Genomic DNA, 15,064 nt, shown 5'->3' on the forward strand with positions numbered 1-15,064 from the left:
TTAAACACACCACATTACGTGTCACATGCGAACTACAAAGCAATAAATACTGAAGACCGACTGGTAGTTTCTCGAACCAAAACCTGTTTGTCTTTATACAATATAACAAATTAATATTGTTTTCTTGAAACGCGGCGTTGCATTTGCATTAAAAACCACATTTTGAAATTTAAACTTTATGGATAACCAAAATCTCACCACAATAGTGTCAATATGATTGGTACCCAAATACAGAGACCATCATAGACACTTGTCGCCTTATCTGTCATTTTAGGTGAAGTCAACATGTTGCTAACAAGAGATTGATTAAGGGATCTTACTTTCCTAAAAGTTATCTGTGGTCTCCTCTGAACTAATTTGCCCAATACAGAGTCATTCTCAATTATATGCCAATGTTTACACATAATAGTTCTCAAACTGCTTTTTGGTTACTGAATGTAGTATTCATTCTGCATTGATTGATGACCTTATTCTTTTTATCTTCTTCTTTTCTTTTATTGTATTGTCTGTGTATAAAATGAACTTCCTCTCGTGTTTTCTTGTTGGCCTTATATATAGCTGATTGGATACTTCATTCTGTATACCCTCTAGCTAAAAAAACGTGTTTTAAACAATTCAATTCTTTTTTAAGCTCTATCTGGTTACTACAATTCCTCATAGTGCTTATTCCTCCCCATAGGGGATGCTTCTCACCAGGTTTCTCGGGTGGAAGCTTGTTGCGTGAGGCAACGTATTGTCAGCTGTTGGCTTCCAAAACAGTTTCGTTTCTAGCATTCCTTCCTGAATATATGCAGTTAAATCTAAAACGTCAACGCTGGTAGCACTTATATTGCTAGTGAAACATAAATTCAGATTATTGACTTGGTGTTTTTTGATAAAGTATTTTATGCTTTCTTATGTGCCTTTCTAGATGATAAATAAATCGTCAATATATCGGCTCCAGTGCATTACATTCTCCTGCCATTACTCATGATACAGCGTCTGGACTACCTGCTCATCCCATTAGCCCATATGCCAATAAGCTTAGCTGTGGGCGAAGCAGATGCCCATTGATGTACCACATATCTAATGGTATAGGTCCTCATTAAAGAGAAAGTACTTAGGTACAAAACTGGGGCGAAACGCATCCGACAAGAACAGTCGACAAATAAATCTGTGGTTGGTGAAAGACATGGCGTCGTCGTCGTCCTTGTTTTGCAAGGGATTTGAGATATATATATATATATATATCCAACAATTTGGCTCAGTTTCACAATCCTCTGGTGCTCTCTCCACCGGTGCCGAGACTCCAAAGCAGAGCCCCGCTTTCAAATTATTGTACACGAATCTCTTTTACCAAGAGAATGAGTCGGCACTCACAGGACAGGTTACTTTCCCAGTTGTTTATTTCTTTTGTCAATACTCCAGCATAAGTACAAACCAACGCGTTTCGCAACAGCAGTTGCTTGATCACGGAGAGAGAGTGTGTATGTGTGTGTTGTGTAAAAAAGTATTCGAAAACCACGACACATGCAACTTAAAGAGTAGTTCTCTGCATCCAAAGCACACATGTGAATTTCCAGTACATTTCCTGTATGCCTACATGCTTTTATATGAAAACGGTGTGTCAGCTTTTTAGACCGTCATAAGGATTCAAGAAGAATTTTCACTCTGTATTTCACAGCACCTGCAGTGATGTTTAGAGGCATGGGGCAAATTCACAAAACTGTTTTTAAACAAGGGGAATTTTTTTTCCCCCTTTGATCTGAGTAGATTTTGTAACTGGCATTTACACAAATCCCTAGGCATTGCAGTGTAAACATTTATGTGCATATTGATAGTTGAAGTTGGAAAATAAAATGAAGTTGTAGACTGAGTGCAAAAAGGGTAAAGTTAGTGAAAATATAACAAATGAGAAGGAAAAAGAAAAGAGTGATCTAAAAATACACATTTCGAGACCTATTTGATCTGTTTAACAAGTATAACTCTCTATTAGTGCAGCAGTATATGGTAAATGTGGTATTCCATTCAGTGGTGTAAAGAAACTCAAGGGGGTCCCCGCAAAGCACAATGGGGGTCCCCAGCCCACCACCTGCAACCTTGGTCCCAGACCCAGTGTACTGTACTGAGGGGCCCACCTGCAGCTTGAAGCCCTACTGCACTGCAGGGTTGCAGGGGCTAATGTTACACCATTGATTACAATGTGCCATCTTCATAGGACCAAATAAAATAGCAATAGGTGTTTTTAAATGGCATTGCATTGGGGCAGGGGCATGCCACATGGACAGAGGGGGATGGGTGGCAGGGGCAGACAGGGAGAGAAGTGGCAGCACAGGGGCAGTGGCTGTACAATGGACCAAAGAGGGTGAATGCTGGGGCACACCCTCTGGACCTCAAGAGTGTAGGAATGCAGGGGGTGGGCCAAGGCAGCCAGGAAAAATAGTTGCAGCACAAGGGCAGTGGCAGCACAAGTGGAAGGGTAGGGGCTCATCACACAGACATCGAGGAGGGAGGATCTGGGAACGGCATGGGCAGCCAGAAAGGGCAGTGACAGCATAGGGGCAGTGAGACAACAAAAGGCCAGGAAGGAAGGGGTGGGGGCTGACCAAATTGTCCACATGCACCTCAAAGGGGGAGAGGAGCAAGGGCACATGAAGCCAGGGATGTCTGTAGAAGCAGAGGGGCAGCAAAGACGACTAATTAGGATAAAAGCGGGGGCATGCTATAAGGACAGGGAGAGGGGAGTGAGTGTGCAATCAAATTTGGGCATCTGAACAGAAAGTGCAGTGTAATTGTGGGAGAAGTATGTGGACTATTTTGTTAATAACGTGTGAAAAATCAATGTTCAGAGTACATAAAAAATGCAGAAAACGATTTCCTGTTTAATCAGGAGTACAGCTTTAACTCTTGTGGTGTGCATGATGACTGTACTAGGATAGTTACTAAAAATTGCCCATTTTTTCTAGTAATAGGTGCCTGAAGGCTTATAATGCAAGAGAGGGGATAAGCGCAGGGCTACAGATGGGAAACTGGCCGTTGTTCTAAGTCAGCATAGTTGGAGTTAGGTGTGAAATAGGTCTAAAATATTTAATCTACAGTGTTCTGTACCTTCCTCGCGTACTCCCTGTAAGAAATGTTTTTGGCTGATCCCACAGGAAAGCCTTTAGAAAAACCCTTCAGACAGAGGGTGAAAAGTTGGCCGCTAGCACGCCTTTTTAACTGGTGACATACGGGTTTATAAAGTGGGGTGAACAGTTAATTTGTACCTTACTTATTCAGTGAGCATGAGTAAGGTGTACAACTAATAGATATGAAGAAATGGAAAATTCGTTTTATTGGTTTTAGTCTAGAAGAAGTATGTGGGATAACCTGTTACTATCTCATAAAATCATGTAAAAGAAACCGTGATTTTATTCTGAGAAAAGTATATAGGATAGTCATTAGTAGACAGCAAAAACCTGAACTGCAGTCTAAAAGTAGGCCCGAAAACTGTAAAACATTATTTAATTTATAGACAGTTATAGCGTACTGACGTCTTCTATTTTGTGTGATGACTTCAGTAGGTGAGAGAAAAGAATGTACTCTAAAAATGAAGTCGCATCTCCTTGCTTAGAAAGAAATGTATTCAAAATGTTAAAATGAACTGAGCATATCAGCACAAGGTTCAACGTGGGAAAGTGTCAGTTATATAAGGTGTTCACGGTTTGGACTCGGGTGTGAAGCAGTGCTGAAATATACCATCTACTGTGTACCTTCCTCTTTTACATACCGAGAAAGTAATTGGAGTTGAACCCACATTGAGATCTTGGAAACACCCTTAAAAATAGACTCCAAAAAGTGGCATGGTGCTCCGTCTGTGGAAGTGGTGAGATTCATCAGCTTGTTTGGTCCACACGTGACATAAGTAAATCTTAACAAGTAAAAACAGTATTTGAAATTAGAGAAATGTATGTTGAAAAGTGAGTTTGTAAAATAAGAAAACTAAACTTTGAAATTAGGCCTGAAAACCATAGAAAAGCATTTGATGCAAATGTAGAGCTTTCTTGTGCTAAGTGTGAGGCCTGTTGTAGATGAGAGAATAGGCTGCAGACTAAAAATCAGTTGTTTGCCCCTGCTTAGACACATAGGTGTCTAAAAGCTCAGAGAGCAGATCCTTATATTCATCTGATATGTCCTGAGAAAGAAATTGGAGTTGAACTCGCATGCAGCTCTTTGGAGATTCCATTGTGAAAGAGTGTAAAAAGTGTGCTTTCGGTAGGTGAATGAAAAAGGGGATATTTGCATTTAAAAAGTAGAGTGAACAGTTCCTTTGCAGTCAGTATTGGTAAGGTGTGCAAGTACTACATCTGAATACAAAGAAACAATAGTTGAACTCCAACAAAGGTATGTGAAAAAGGGCATTACTAACTGTGAAAAAAATGCCTCATTTTGCATGTTCACTTCCAAAGGTAAATTAACACCGACATTGGCAGAAACATGTTGACTATCACTTAAACGTACTGGAAACGAGCCATTCAATTTATTTGGTTCAGGTTTCCAGCACTTATTTTAATATGTCTTATTGATCAGATAATAAAACATTTTTTTGATACAATTAATTCATTTGTAAACCCACCACTAACACTTTCTCTAATCACCAACACAATCACTTAGCACTCACGACTTCACATTACCCGCTCCGCAGTATATCTGGCGTTGAAGCACACTAGGGTGGCACTCGGCCACTCCCAGTGGGGCCCAATGATGAAGCATGTCACCGACCAGGTCGGTGAGTGAGGGCTTTCTAAACACACCAAACAGGTGTTGTTTTCCTTTGTGCTCTAGCCTTTGTTTCTCTTGACAAACTAAGGACACATTTAGGTGAATATCCAATATATGAGAAATGTACACTGTGTCCAAAATGGAAATATATCAAACATTCAAATGAGAAATAAGAAAACAATTCAAGGCAAAGTTGAAGGTGTAAAGAAAAGAAATGTGGAAACTGATTAAGAGATTTTTGGATACCAGTTGGAAAACAGCTTGGGTATCAACTGGTATGCTAATGTGATTCTGAATGTTGTGTTTCATTTACCACATCTTCATCATGAAATCATGGACAATCATTAAAAAAGATTCTGTTCTGCACTACACCATTTATTTCAAGAGTTGGTAACTGACAGAAATAAAATTCAATCTGCTTCTGGCATTCAACATCTTTTGGATATATGTTATGTTAATTTCAATTTATATAGCGCCAAATCACCGACAGGTCTCTTAGCGCTTGCTTTGGGAACCCGTCCTGGCTTTCCCTGTGAGATAGCCCCTACTGGTCATCCCCAAGGTGAAGACCAGGCATCCCATCGTGGTGGGACCGTAGTGGAGATTAAGCAAGCTATTGCCCAGAGTTGCAGAGTGTGAACCCTTGATTCGAGTAGGCACCAAGGCGAGAATTATCAAGTCCGTGGACATTTTGAGCTCAAGACCCTGCCGCGTCGGGAATTGAACTCTGGTCCCGGGTCTGACCTTTGCGTCAGGGTATGCCTCCTCTAACCAGTGAGCCACACTTCTCTCCATATGTACTGGTTCATTGACATTTACTCTAAACATACAAGATGGACAAGAATTTCTGATCTTAATGCTTGGAGTATTAGAACACAAAGGAATACACATAGATACTTATTTGGACTAAGTTACAAATGGGACCATAACTGAAGAGTGTTCATTTAGTTCTACCATTCAAATACAATCAGAAAGATTCCAATACTTAACAATACAGACTGCAAATCAATACCTTTAAACAAATTGACTGAAATAGCAAATCAGTGTGCCATGTTCACATTGTAGATCAGAGAGGTTGTCTATATTACATATTGAAAGATTTAGAAAATATGTTATTTTAATGTTACAACATTGCAGAGCAAATGGAAGAACATTGGAAACAAAAACATACTTTAAAGGAAGTAAAATATGTATTTCAGGAAGAACTTGTATAACATTGGCTAATATTTTCCATGATGGACCTACTACAACATTTCAGGAAGAACTTGTATAACATTGGCTAGCTAATATTTTCCATGATGGACCTACTAGAACATCTGGGCACTATACTGTTTATTAAAGTGTAAAAAGGATGGATACATTGCAATAATGCCCACCGGGAATTCGAAGCGAGATGCCTTTTCAATTAGAAAAGTCTTATATTTGTTATTTCTATGGCCAAAGTTTTGAGTACATAACTCGGGAAGACCTCAACAGCGAATTAGAAACTGCTGCAATCTATAAATGTTTATCATTACCATGTTTATTATTATTTGGCCTAATTGATATTATATTTTGAAAATGTGTTTAAAAGTATTTAGTTTAGATATTTGTTATCAATACTGTACCAGAAGCAAAGGATTGTACTTTTAAAAAAAAATGTATTTGTGATAAATAATAGAGTTAATGTAGATAAAAGAAGTGATAAACAAAGTGTAGATAGGAACAACGCATAGTTACACAAATTAATAATGATGTGGTATGCCGATTTAGGGTTTTTGGACAATCAATTTGATTGTTCCCCCCCCCCGCTGTTCAATGATGATGCTACAATCAAATCACTCTGTATGGTGATGTTATGTGCAGTCTGAGAACAGCAAAAAGGGGAAACTGAGAATGGTATGCAATTGTAAATTAATTTTGTGTTCTCAAAAATATAATATTTTAATTTTTTTAAATATTGTCATTAAATAACAGTTTTTTTTTCTTCTTATAGTAGGTACTGTTCAAGATAGAAAACTATTTGAATGCTGTTTAGGATAATACTACTCAAAAATAGGTTTACTGAATGATGTATCTAAATTACTTGATAGGTAAGAGTACATAATGCAATATGTATGATAAACTGCAGAAATGTTTAAAATGTCATTATACACGATTTGTTTCTAATATGTAAATGTAAATGTATTGGCATTTATATAGCGCACTACTTACCCGTAGGGTCCCAAGGCGCTTCGACCGCTGCGAAACCCTTCCTGGCTTCCCTGAGAGATGGTCCCTTAATGGGTATCTCCAGGGTGAGACCAGGCATCCCCGGCGGTCTGGTGGGGCCGTTAGTGAAGATGAGGCAAGCTAATGCCCAGAGTTGCCGAGTGTGATCGCTGATCAGAGTGGGCACCGAGGCGAGAGAATTATCGAGTCCGCTGACCCTGGTCCAGAAACCTGCTGCGCCGGGAATCGAACCCTGGTCCCGGGCCGTCCTCTGCTCTCGGGTCTGCCGCCTCTAACCAGTGAGCCACACTACTTCACTTAACTAATATAAATAATATACATGTTTTAGACTATTTGAAAAGTATTATCCTATTCCTAAGGAGCATTATCACGCTTATGCAGTCGCCTATGTGCTACCCACTCACTCCTACAACAAACTAGGCACTATCCATGCTCTAATCCAATCATCCAGTCAGTGCCTAGGCACTCATCCATTCACTCAGGAACTATCTATGCACTCTCCCAATTACCTAGACACTAGTCATGCACTCATCCAAACACCCAGGCACTACTATTACACTCAACCATTTAGTCGGGCACTACACATGCTCTCATTCAATCACTAAGGCACTACTCATGCAGTCTTCCAATCACCCATGCACTCTTCCAATCACTCAGATACTAGCCTTGCACTCAACCATTTAATCAGGCGCTACGCATACAGTCATCCATTCTCTCAGTCACTAGCCTTCACTCATGCAGTCACCCAGCTACTCCCCAGGCTCTCAAAACTTCACTCAGGCACTATGCATGCACTCACTCAGCCATTATCCATGTACTCATCCATTCTCCTAGGTACTACCCATGCACTCATCTAATCACCCAGGCATTACCCATGCACTCATTCAATCACTCACTATTCTTGCACTCTTCCATTCACTCTGGCACTACACATACACTCATCCAATCACTCAGGTACTATTCTTGCACTCAATTATTCACTTAAGCACTACTCGGGCAGTAGCAATGCACTCATCCACTCACCCAGGCACTGCTCATGCACTCATGCTATTATCCCAGGCACTACCGATGTACTCACCCAATCACTCAGGCACTACCCTTGCACTCAACCATTCACTTAGGCACTTTGCCTACACTCATCCATTCTCTGAAGCGCTGCCCATGCACTCATCCAATCGCCCAGCTGCTACTCTTGCACTTACGCAGTCACCCATGCATTAACCATGACCATATCCAATCAACCATGTACTATCCATGCAGTCACCCAATCAGCCAGACTGTATCCGTGCACTCATGCACTGCCCGTGCACTCATCGGATCACCAAAGAACTATCTTTGCAGTCATCTAATCATCCAGGTACTATCCATGCACTCATGCACTCACACATTCACTCAGGCACTAGCCATGCAGTCATTCATGATGGTTGTTGATGGTGTCCAACATAGTTTGGAAAACCTGTTTCCCAAACTCAAAATAGTTATACACAATGGGCAAAAAAGTCCTGACATCAGACAATGTGTGGATGCCGTTCAGCAGCCTGTCACCCTACCGAGACGTTCCTGGCTGCGCATCTTGGGCACCTTCCTGTTCCTTCAGCCTGGCAAGTTCTGCTCTAGCAAGCCAGTTTCCATGCATGGCCTTTAGGTGCTTGTACATGTCTAATGCACCACACAGATATTTCTTATCTGAGCGGTGCAAAAGCACCTTCTTGCAAATTGTGCAAGTCACCTTTTGGGCATTTACCTTTTTCTGCCCGTCCAGAATGGAGAAAAACATCCAGACCACAATCTCCTTTCTCTTCTGAGGTGGCTCCTCTTCTTCCTCCATCAAATTCTGCTCCAGCTGGTCTTCAATGTCAGCAGAAGTTGCCATGTTTAAATTTGCTCCAAAACAGCAAAAAAAATTATATGTCATGGTACATTAGACTTTGAAGCAACAATAGTATGCTTTGCAGCATTGACGCCACAATAGGTATCGGTATTAACCCAGCACACAATGTGACAACATGCTAGCCATAGTAGGATATTTTTTTATCCTCACATGTTTTATCCTGAATATTTCACTAGGATGGTGGTAAACAAATTGCATAAAGCAGCAATGTGAGTCTATAGTGTAGTATGTTGTTTATGTCCAATGGCAACGTCTTAGCGATGTCATGTGATCAAGGCCGAGTGTTGGGCGAAACGCGCCATGGCGGACTGAATTGGTGAAAAACAATAAAAAGTCTACTTGCACGAAAGCTGTGCCAACGCTCGTTCTTCATGGAGGAGGTTAACCAACGAGATATATATACAGAAAGAGTAACAAGGTACCTTGTTGTTTGACCTAGTCTATGATGTTCAGACTAAATCCCAGGAAAATAACAAAATGCAAAAAACATAGGCAGGTTCCATGTGAAAGTACAATGTGCACAAAAGTTAGCCTGTTTACATTGTAATGTGCGAACAATGTACACGGCTAGGCTAAAATAGGGAAAACTTCAATGGGCCATGCAGAAAACACACAACAAGCCTAAACTCATTCAATTAGATTATTTTCAATTGCTTATGAGGATTCTAATCCCAAATATAAATCCTACATTCCCTTACATTATTAACAAATAATGTAGTATTTTTTTTAACTGTAACACAAAATTATGTTTACAATAAAAGTAATTTCCATGATTTGGGCAAAGCGATGTTCTATATGGGTTAATGCAGATAAGGTAAAGGTAATGTCAAAGTAAAGGCAGGGAAGTAAATATTAGTACTAGTTGAAATAGTAAATCACAGTTTATACCAGCTCACAAATCCTTACACAGTAAACACAATTTAAAAATACATAAAATATCATCCACTATACAGGAACTGACTTTAAAACCGCCCTAAGCCACATGGTACATCAAAAGATCCAATTTTTTTTTTAAAGTGAGATTTCCTCCCTTCGATGCTGAATATTATACTTAACAGAAATTGGTTTTAAAAATAAATGAGCAACTAAAAAAATTTTAAAATAAAAAAGAACGTATGCATTAAAATTATCATAGCATAAAACCCATATACAGTTTCCCTCCATGTTCAGTAGTTCTTGGAATTCACTATAGTTTAAATACAAAACATTAAAAGCAACCTGGAATTTTAGTAGCAGCTGGGGAAGCAGAGGGTTAAGAAGGAAGACAAATAGGGATAGGCTTGATTTAATTGCTATGGTTCCAACATATAGCTAGCCAGCCACTTCTATGCTAATGCATACAGCAGGCATACATAGGTCTTCCCCCCATTTTCAGGGGGGGCGGGGGGGGGGGGGGCGAGGCCTTTGCTTTTGATAAGACATTTGGCTGGTCTGCGAGATATAAGGAAAACGCGTTGGGGTCAGCATACACTTGTCTCAACCCATTCTCGCAGGCGATTTTCCTTGATAAGTACCCCGAGAGATCTAGTTACACCTGAGCCCAGTTACCATTGTGTAGTTCTTGAAGTTTCCTCTGGAGGTATAACGGGACATCCATGCCACTCAATTTGGGCCATAAAAGGTTTCGATTTGCCAAGTCAAAAATTGAACGAAAATCCACAAACAAAATAAGGCACCAGTGGTTTCCATCACCTTCTGAACCATTGCCCATAAGATAAAGCAGTGGTCAATCCTAGACTGGCCTGGTTTAAAACGACCTTGATCGATCGGAATCAGGTTACTACACTCAATCTATTCCTACATATGCTGGTAAATAGTCTTTGATTATAATTTACCCCAACATCAATTAAACTTATCAAACACAAGCTGCTTATATCTGCTGGATTATTTTACTTGTGGATAGGCTTTATTTCTGTCCGTTGCCAGATACCTGGTAACAGTCCTAAATTGGTTATTGAGATAATTACCTTGGAGAAAAAGTGGTCCTACCAGTTAACATCAGATTTTAGTGCCGGGAAAATAGCGAGTCCAGCTGCTCTTGTGGATATTACTTTAGTCAAGGAATTTACACTTAGCAGATTTAGCAAACTCTTCTCTGGGGAAACCCAGGGGCATCTTTCCAGATGATCAGGAGTACTATATAAACACGTTAGGTGAGAGACCCAAACCTCCTCAGGAAACCATATACCTTATTGGTTCATGGACTACCTTACAGCCCGTCTGGACACGTTTCTAGGACTTTTTGGATAATTTGCAGTTAGGGCCAATACAATTTCTTCCCAATTTGCCTTAAGATAGTCAAATTTCTTTCACTTTAGAAAAGACTCATACTCCACTTTGGCCATAGTATACTCAGGTCTCTCCCTTGAACCCACCCCAAAAAAATATTTTGTTCCTCACTTACTGAAGCCTTGTCTTTAAAGCGTGGCATTGGGGTCAAACCAGGGATATTTACTCGCCGAGGAGCAAACTGAGCCTTTACAGATAATATAGCAATTCACAATTTCCAGCATTAAACATGTGACAACTTCCCAGAGGATCTCTCCTTAATCACTGTACCAAATCCTCTCCCTCTCCCCCCACTAGTGGAAATAATTTGCCAGCTTGGTAATCACACATACGGGCCATATACCTGTCATCAATATGAATCATTCTTCTCAAATAAAAGGTTTCCAGTGAGATCAGAGTTTGCCTTGGGATGGGTTCCAACTGGAAAACCACCTTTAAGAACCAGTGATCACTTCCATTTTCAACCACTCTGAAGGAATTGCTCAGCTCAAAGTTCCACGCCTGTAGAAACATATAATCTATAGTATACTTCTGGTTGCTATACACATATGTTTTGGCTCCTGAGCGTGACTATCAAAAGCAACAGATTAGGAAAACAAATCTTACTTCAGCTGAAAACCTTGGTAGCCAGAGAGACAGAATTGTTTGAGTACAAGGAAGAAAAACTGACACATGTATGTTATAAGCTTCCAACATTTCCCCATGGGAATTATCCTCCCAAGGGAGAACTATCAGAACATTAAAATCCCCGGCAATTGTTAAAGGGGAAGATACAGAGAGGCCGCCTAGAATAATCAAATATTTTACAACCAGCTTCCAACGAGTGTTAAAGTTAGTTGGCTTCCCCTGGTTCACATATACATTCACCACGATTAAAGCATCGTAGGCATGTAACACTCAAACAAATTTAGGGAGTATACAACACCCAATCGCAGTTAGTTTGTATATGCAAGGCCCTTTTCACAAATTTCGTGACAACCATAGTTAAGTGGCCCCTAGTTAGTCGCTCTGCTCCTACACCAATTGCATCTTTTGAGAATTGCATAAATCCACTTTGCATGCAGTACATACCAGTCAGGCACTCCTCGGTTAAGTAACATGACAATGAAGAAGGCTTTGATCATTCTTCTGACACAAGGATGAGGGGACAAGAAGACCAGGAACAATCATGTGGTCACTATAGTAACTTTATACGTGTCACCTTGATGGCACTGTATGGGTACGAAATACTGGCCAAAAGTTGGTTGATATGGGAATCGGCTACAAAATGAAAAAATATTAATGATGGCCAGAAATTAACTGAAATAGGGAGTGCGTAAAAGGAAGCAAAATAGCTAAGATTCTAAGAAGCTCAAACTTTGTAAAACAAATAAATAGCTCTGTGCGCCAATACTTGCTGGAGCTGCAGAAATGAATTGGGTGACCAACATCATACTTACAAATTGTACATTTTCTAAAAAGTTCTGGTCGGAAGTCAGAAGTCAGCGAAATTATTTCACAAATTCTTCATATGAAACGGTCGCCTGACCTCACCCAATTGCTCTGGACATTTTTCCCTCTGACACTGGCTCTAAGATGGACAAAAAGGTAATAAATTCTGTGGGATATCCTCTCCACTAGTCTAAAAGTCATCCTATCTGAATTGAAAGACCTTTCCAAACTTTAGCTCCATGTACGGTGGGAGTGGGTTCAATTCATCAGAGGAGCTGACAACTCGCTAAACTCATACCTAAAAACTTCATTGAAGAAAAACAAATAATATGGGCAAATTTTACACCCACATCTCTAACTTATCCTCCCCCATAGGTGGCAGCCATCCCTGTCCTCTCAAACACCTATCCATCCAATGCCTTCAACCCATTTCACCTTACCACCCTCTCCTACTTCTTCATTTTTTCCTCCACCTTTCCCTTTCACTCTGCTCCTTCTTTCCTTCACTTCACTTTCTCATTTCCCCCAACACCTTGATACTACCATGGGGCATTAAAAAGATCGGCAATATGCCCTACCCACATATCATCTCTTTCACCTGCCCAACGTATAAGACACATCAATACAAAGGTCTTTTGAATAGTGGAAAGCCGGATGATTTTCTTTTTGGTAACAAACAAAATAATTGTTAGAATTGTGTTTCTGGTTGCTAGAGGTGTGCACCCTGTCAAATAAGGAACTACAATCCTACTCGGGGAAAAAATTAAGTCAGCAAAAACAGTATAAACAGGAGGTCTGAAAGCAAAAAGTCAGGGGAAGCCACTCCAAGGATGCATGATCTAATAATGAAAACTGTCTCATTGGTTCACGAGTCCCTGGAAGAAAAGAAGCTACTCTGTATCTGTGTGCTGCTTGTGAAAGGGCAAAATGCTGTCACTCACAGTGAAGTTACCCAATGGCTGATGTAAGCTGACTCAGTGTACTAAGCTGTATGCCGTAGTAGGCGGGAAGAGAATGCGAATCAGTGGTGTAACAAAACTTGAGCAGGCTCACCTGCAAAGTACATGGAGGGGCCTGCCCTCCGGAGACAGTCAGGAGCCCTCCCTTCAGTGTACTATGCTGAGGGGGTCTCTTGGTGCTCAGGGCCCCCGATCCTACGAGGGCTGCAGGGCGGGCCCAAGGGTTGCCACTGATGTAAATGACCCAATAACTGATCAATGGTTGGCTGCCTGAATCTAATTATATACTGTATATGCTATTTTAGTAAAATCAAAAAATCTTGTCTGAAGCCAGACTTACAAAGTTCCAGGTGAAAATGTGCATTTGTGCCAAACAACTAAGCTATTTTGGTACATAGAGAGAATGGTATATTATGTAGCGAGACAGCAGTTCATGAAAGAGTGACTAATTTCATCCAGATGTATCCAGAATACCTAGCTAAAATGTGTATTTATGCATTATGGAGCGCATTATAATAAAAAAAATCTGAAAGAACGTGCAGAAAAAAAAGTGGTCCTTCGTAACTAGACCAGTCAAAGTACCACAGATGAACATGTTCATAGGCGTACTGTTTTATTCAACATATCTTACAAAGACAGCAACAAAGCAGCAACCTATCAACGCAACGGTAGAAGCCGAAATGACAACCACGACCACACTGCCTGCCATGCTGACCAAGAACCCCAGCACCACACCAACAATGATCTGCGCCAGCTGAACCATGGCGGTAAGGGCAGCGCAGTCGATCCCCTTGCCTCGGGTATGTTCCGATATCAATCCATTCGCCTGATTTTGCTCCTGTAAAAAAAACAGAAAAAAATAAACGGTGAAAACGTGCCTATACACATTTTGACCAATAGCTACTGAACCATGAAATAACTTGACAGATCAAAAAGAAAATGCTTCTAAGTGCAAATACATTTTACTTATAGCTTTAGCCTGATGTAGAAACTGAAGAACTCCTGGTGCTTTAAGAGTGTAGAAATAAGATTGTTCTTATATGACCCCCTGTCATACATTTTCGAAAAAATGTGTTGCTCGGTCACCCGCCTTCAGGAGAAAACAGGTTATAACTTCGACACATGTCTTAAAAAAGAATCTTTTAACTAGTTCAAACTGAAATGCTATTTGTAGGAAGCTAGGTTATTAGTTGGAAAAGATCAGAGTCCTTCAAAAACAGTACGTTCACATCTATCTCTTTACCGACAACCAAGTACCCCATTGTAGCACTCGACTCTCTCAGGGTAAAGAAGCAGAGCTGTCCAATGCCTACCCAGGGAAGGTGGAGTAGGCAAGTACCCCAGTGTGCTGGTAGGCAACAACACTCAACAGACCATTGTCAAGTCAGAGCTTTTTCTTATAAAAAGAAAAATCATTTTTATACTCACATACTACTAAATACTAAACATTAAATGCAATTATATATGGTCAGGTAGATAGGAATACCTTTGCTGACACCTTCATAATATGTTACACCCTGATTGGGTCCTGAACCCAATACCC

The 15,064-nt window shown here is 40.4% G+C and overlaps 1 protein-coding gene across 1 annotated transcript in view; it reads right to left on the reverse strand.

Moving 5' to 3' along the window:
• Positions 1-14,121: 14,121 nt before the first annotated feature.
• Positions 14,122-15,064, reverse strand: part of SLC45A2 (solute carrier family 45 member 2) — a 232,821-nt gene continuing 231,878 nt past the window's right edge. The window contains exon 7 of the mRNA XM_086962926.1: positions 14,122-14,359. Within this exon, the coding sequence (XP_086819052.1) occupies positions 14,135-14,359 (225 nt within the window). The 3' untranslated portion in view covers positions 14,122-14,134. The remainder of the gene's footprint in view (positions 14,360-15,064) is intronic.

This window comes from Lissotriton vulgaris, chromosome 3_1 (assembly GCF_964263255.1).
Source record: "Lissotriton vulgaris chromosome 3_1, aLisVul1.2, whole genome shotgun sequence".
Lineage (NCBI taxonomy): Eukaryota > Metazoa > Chordata > Amphibia > Caudata > Salamandridae > Lissotriton > Lissotriton vulgaris.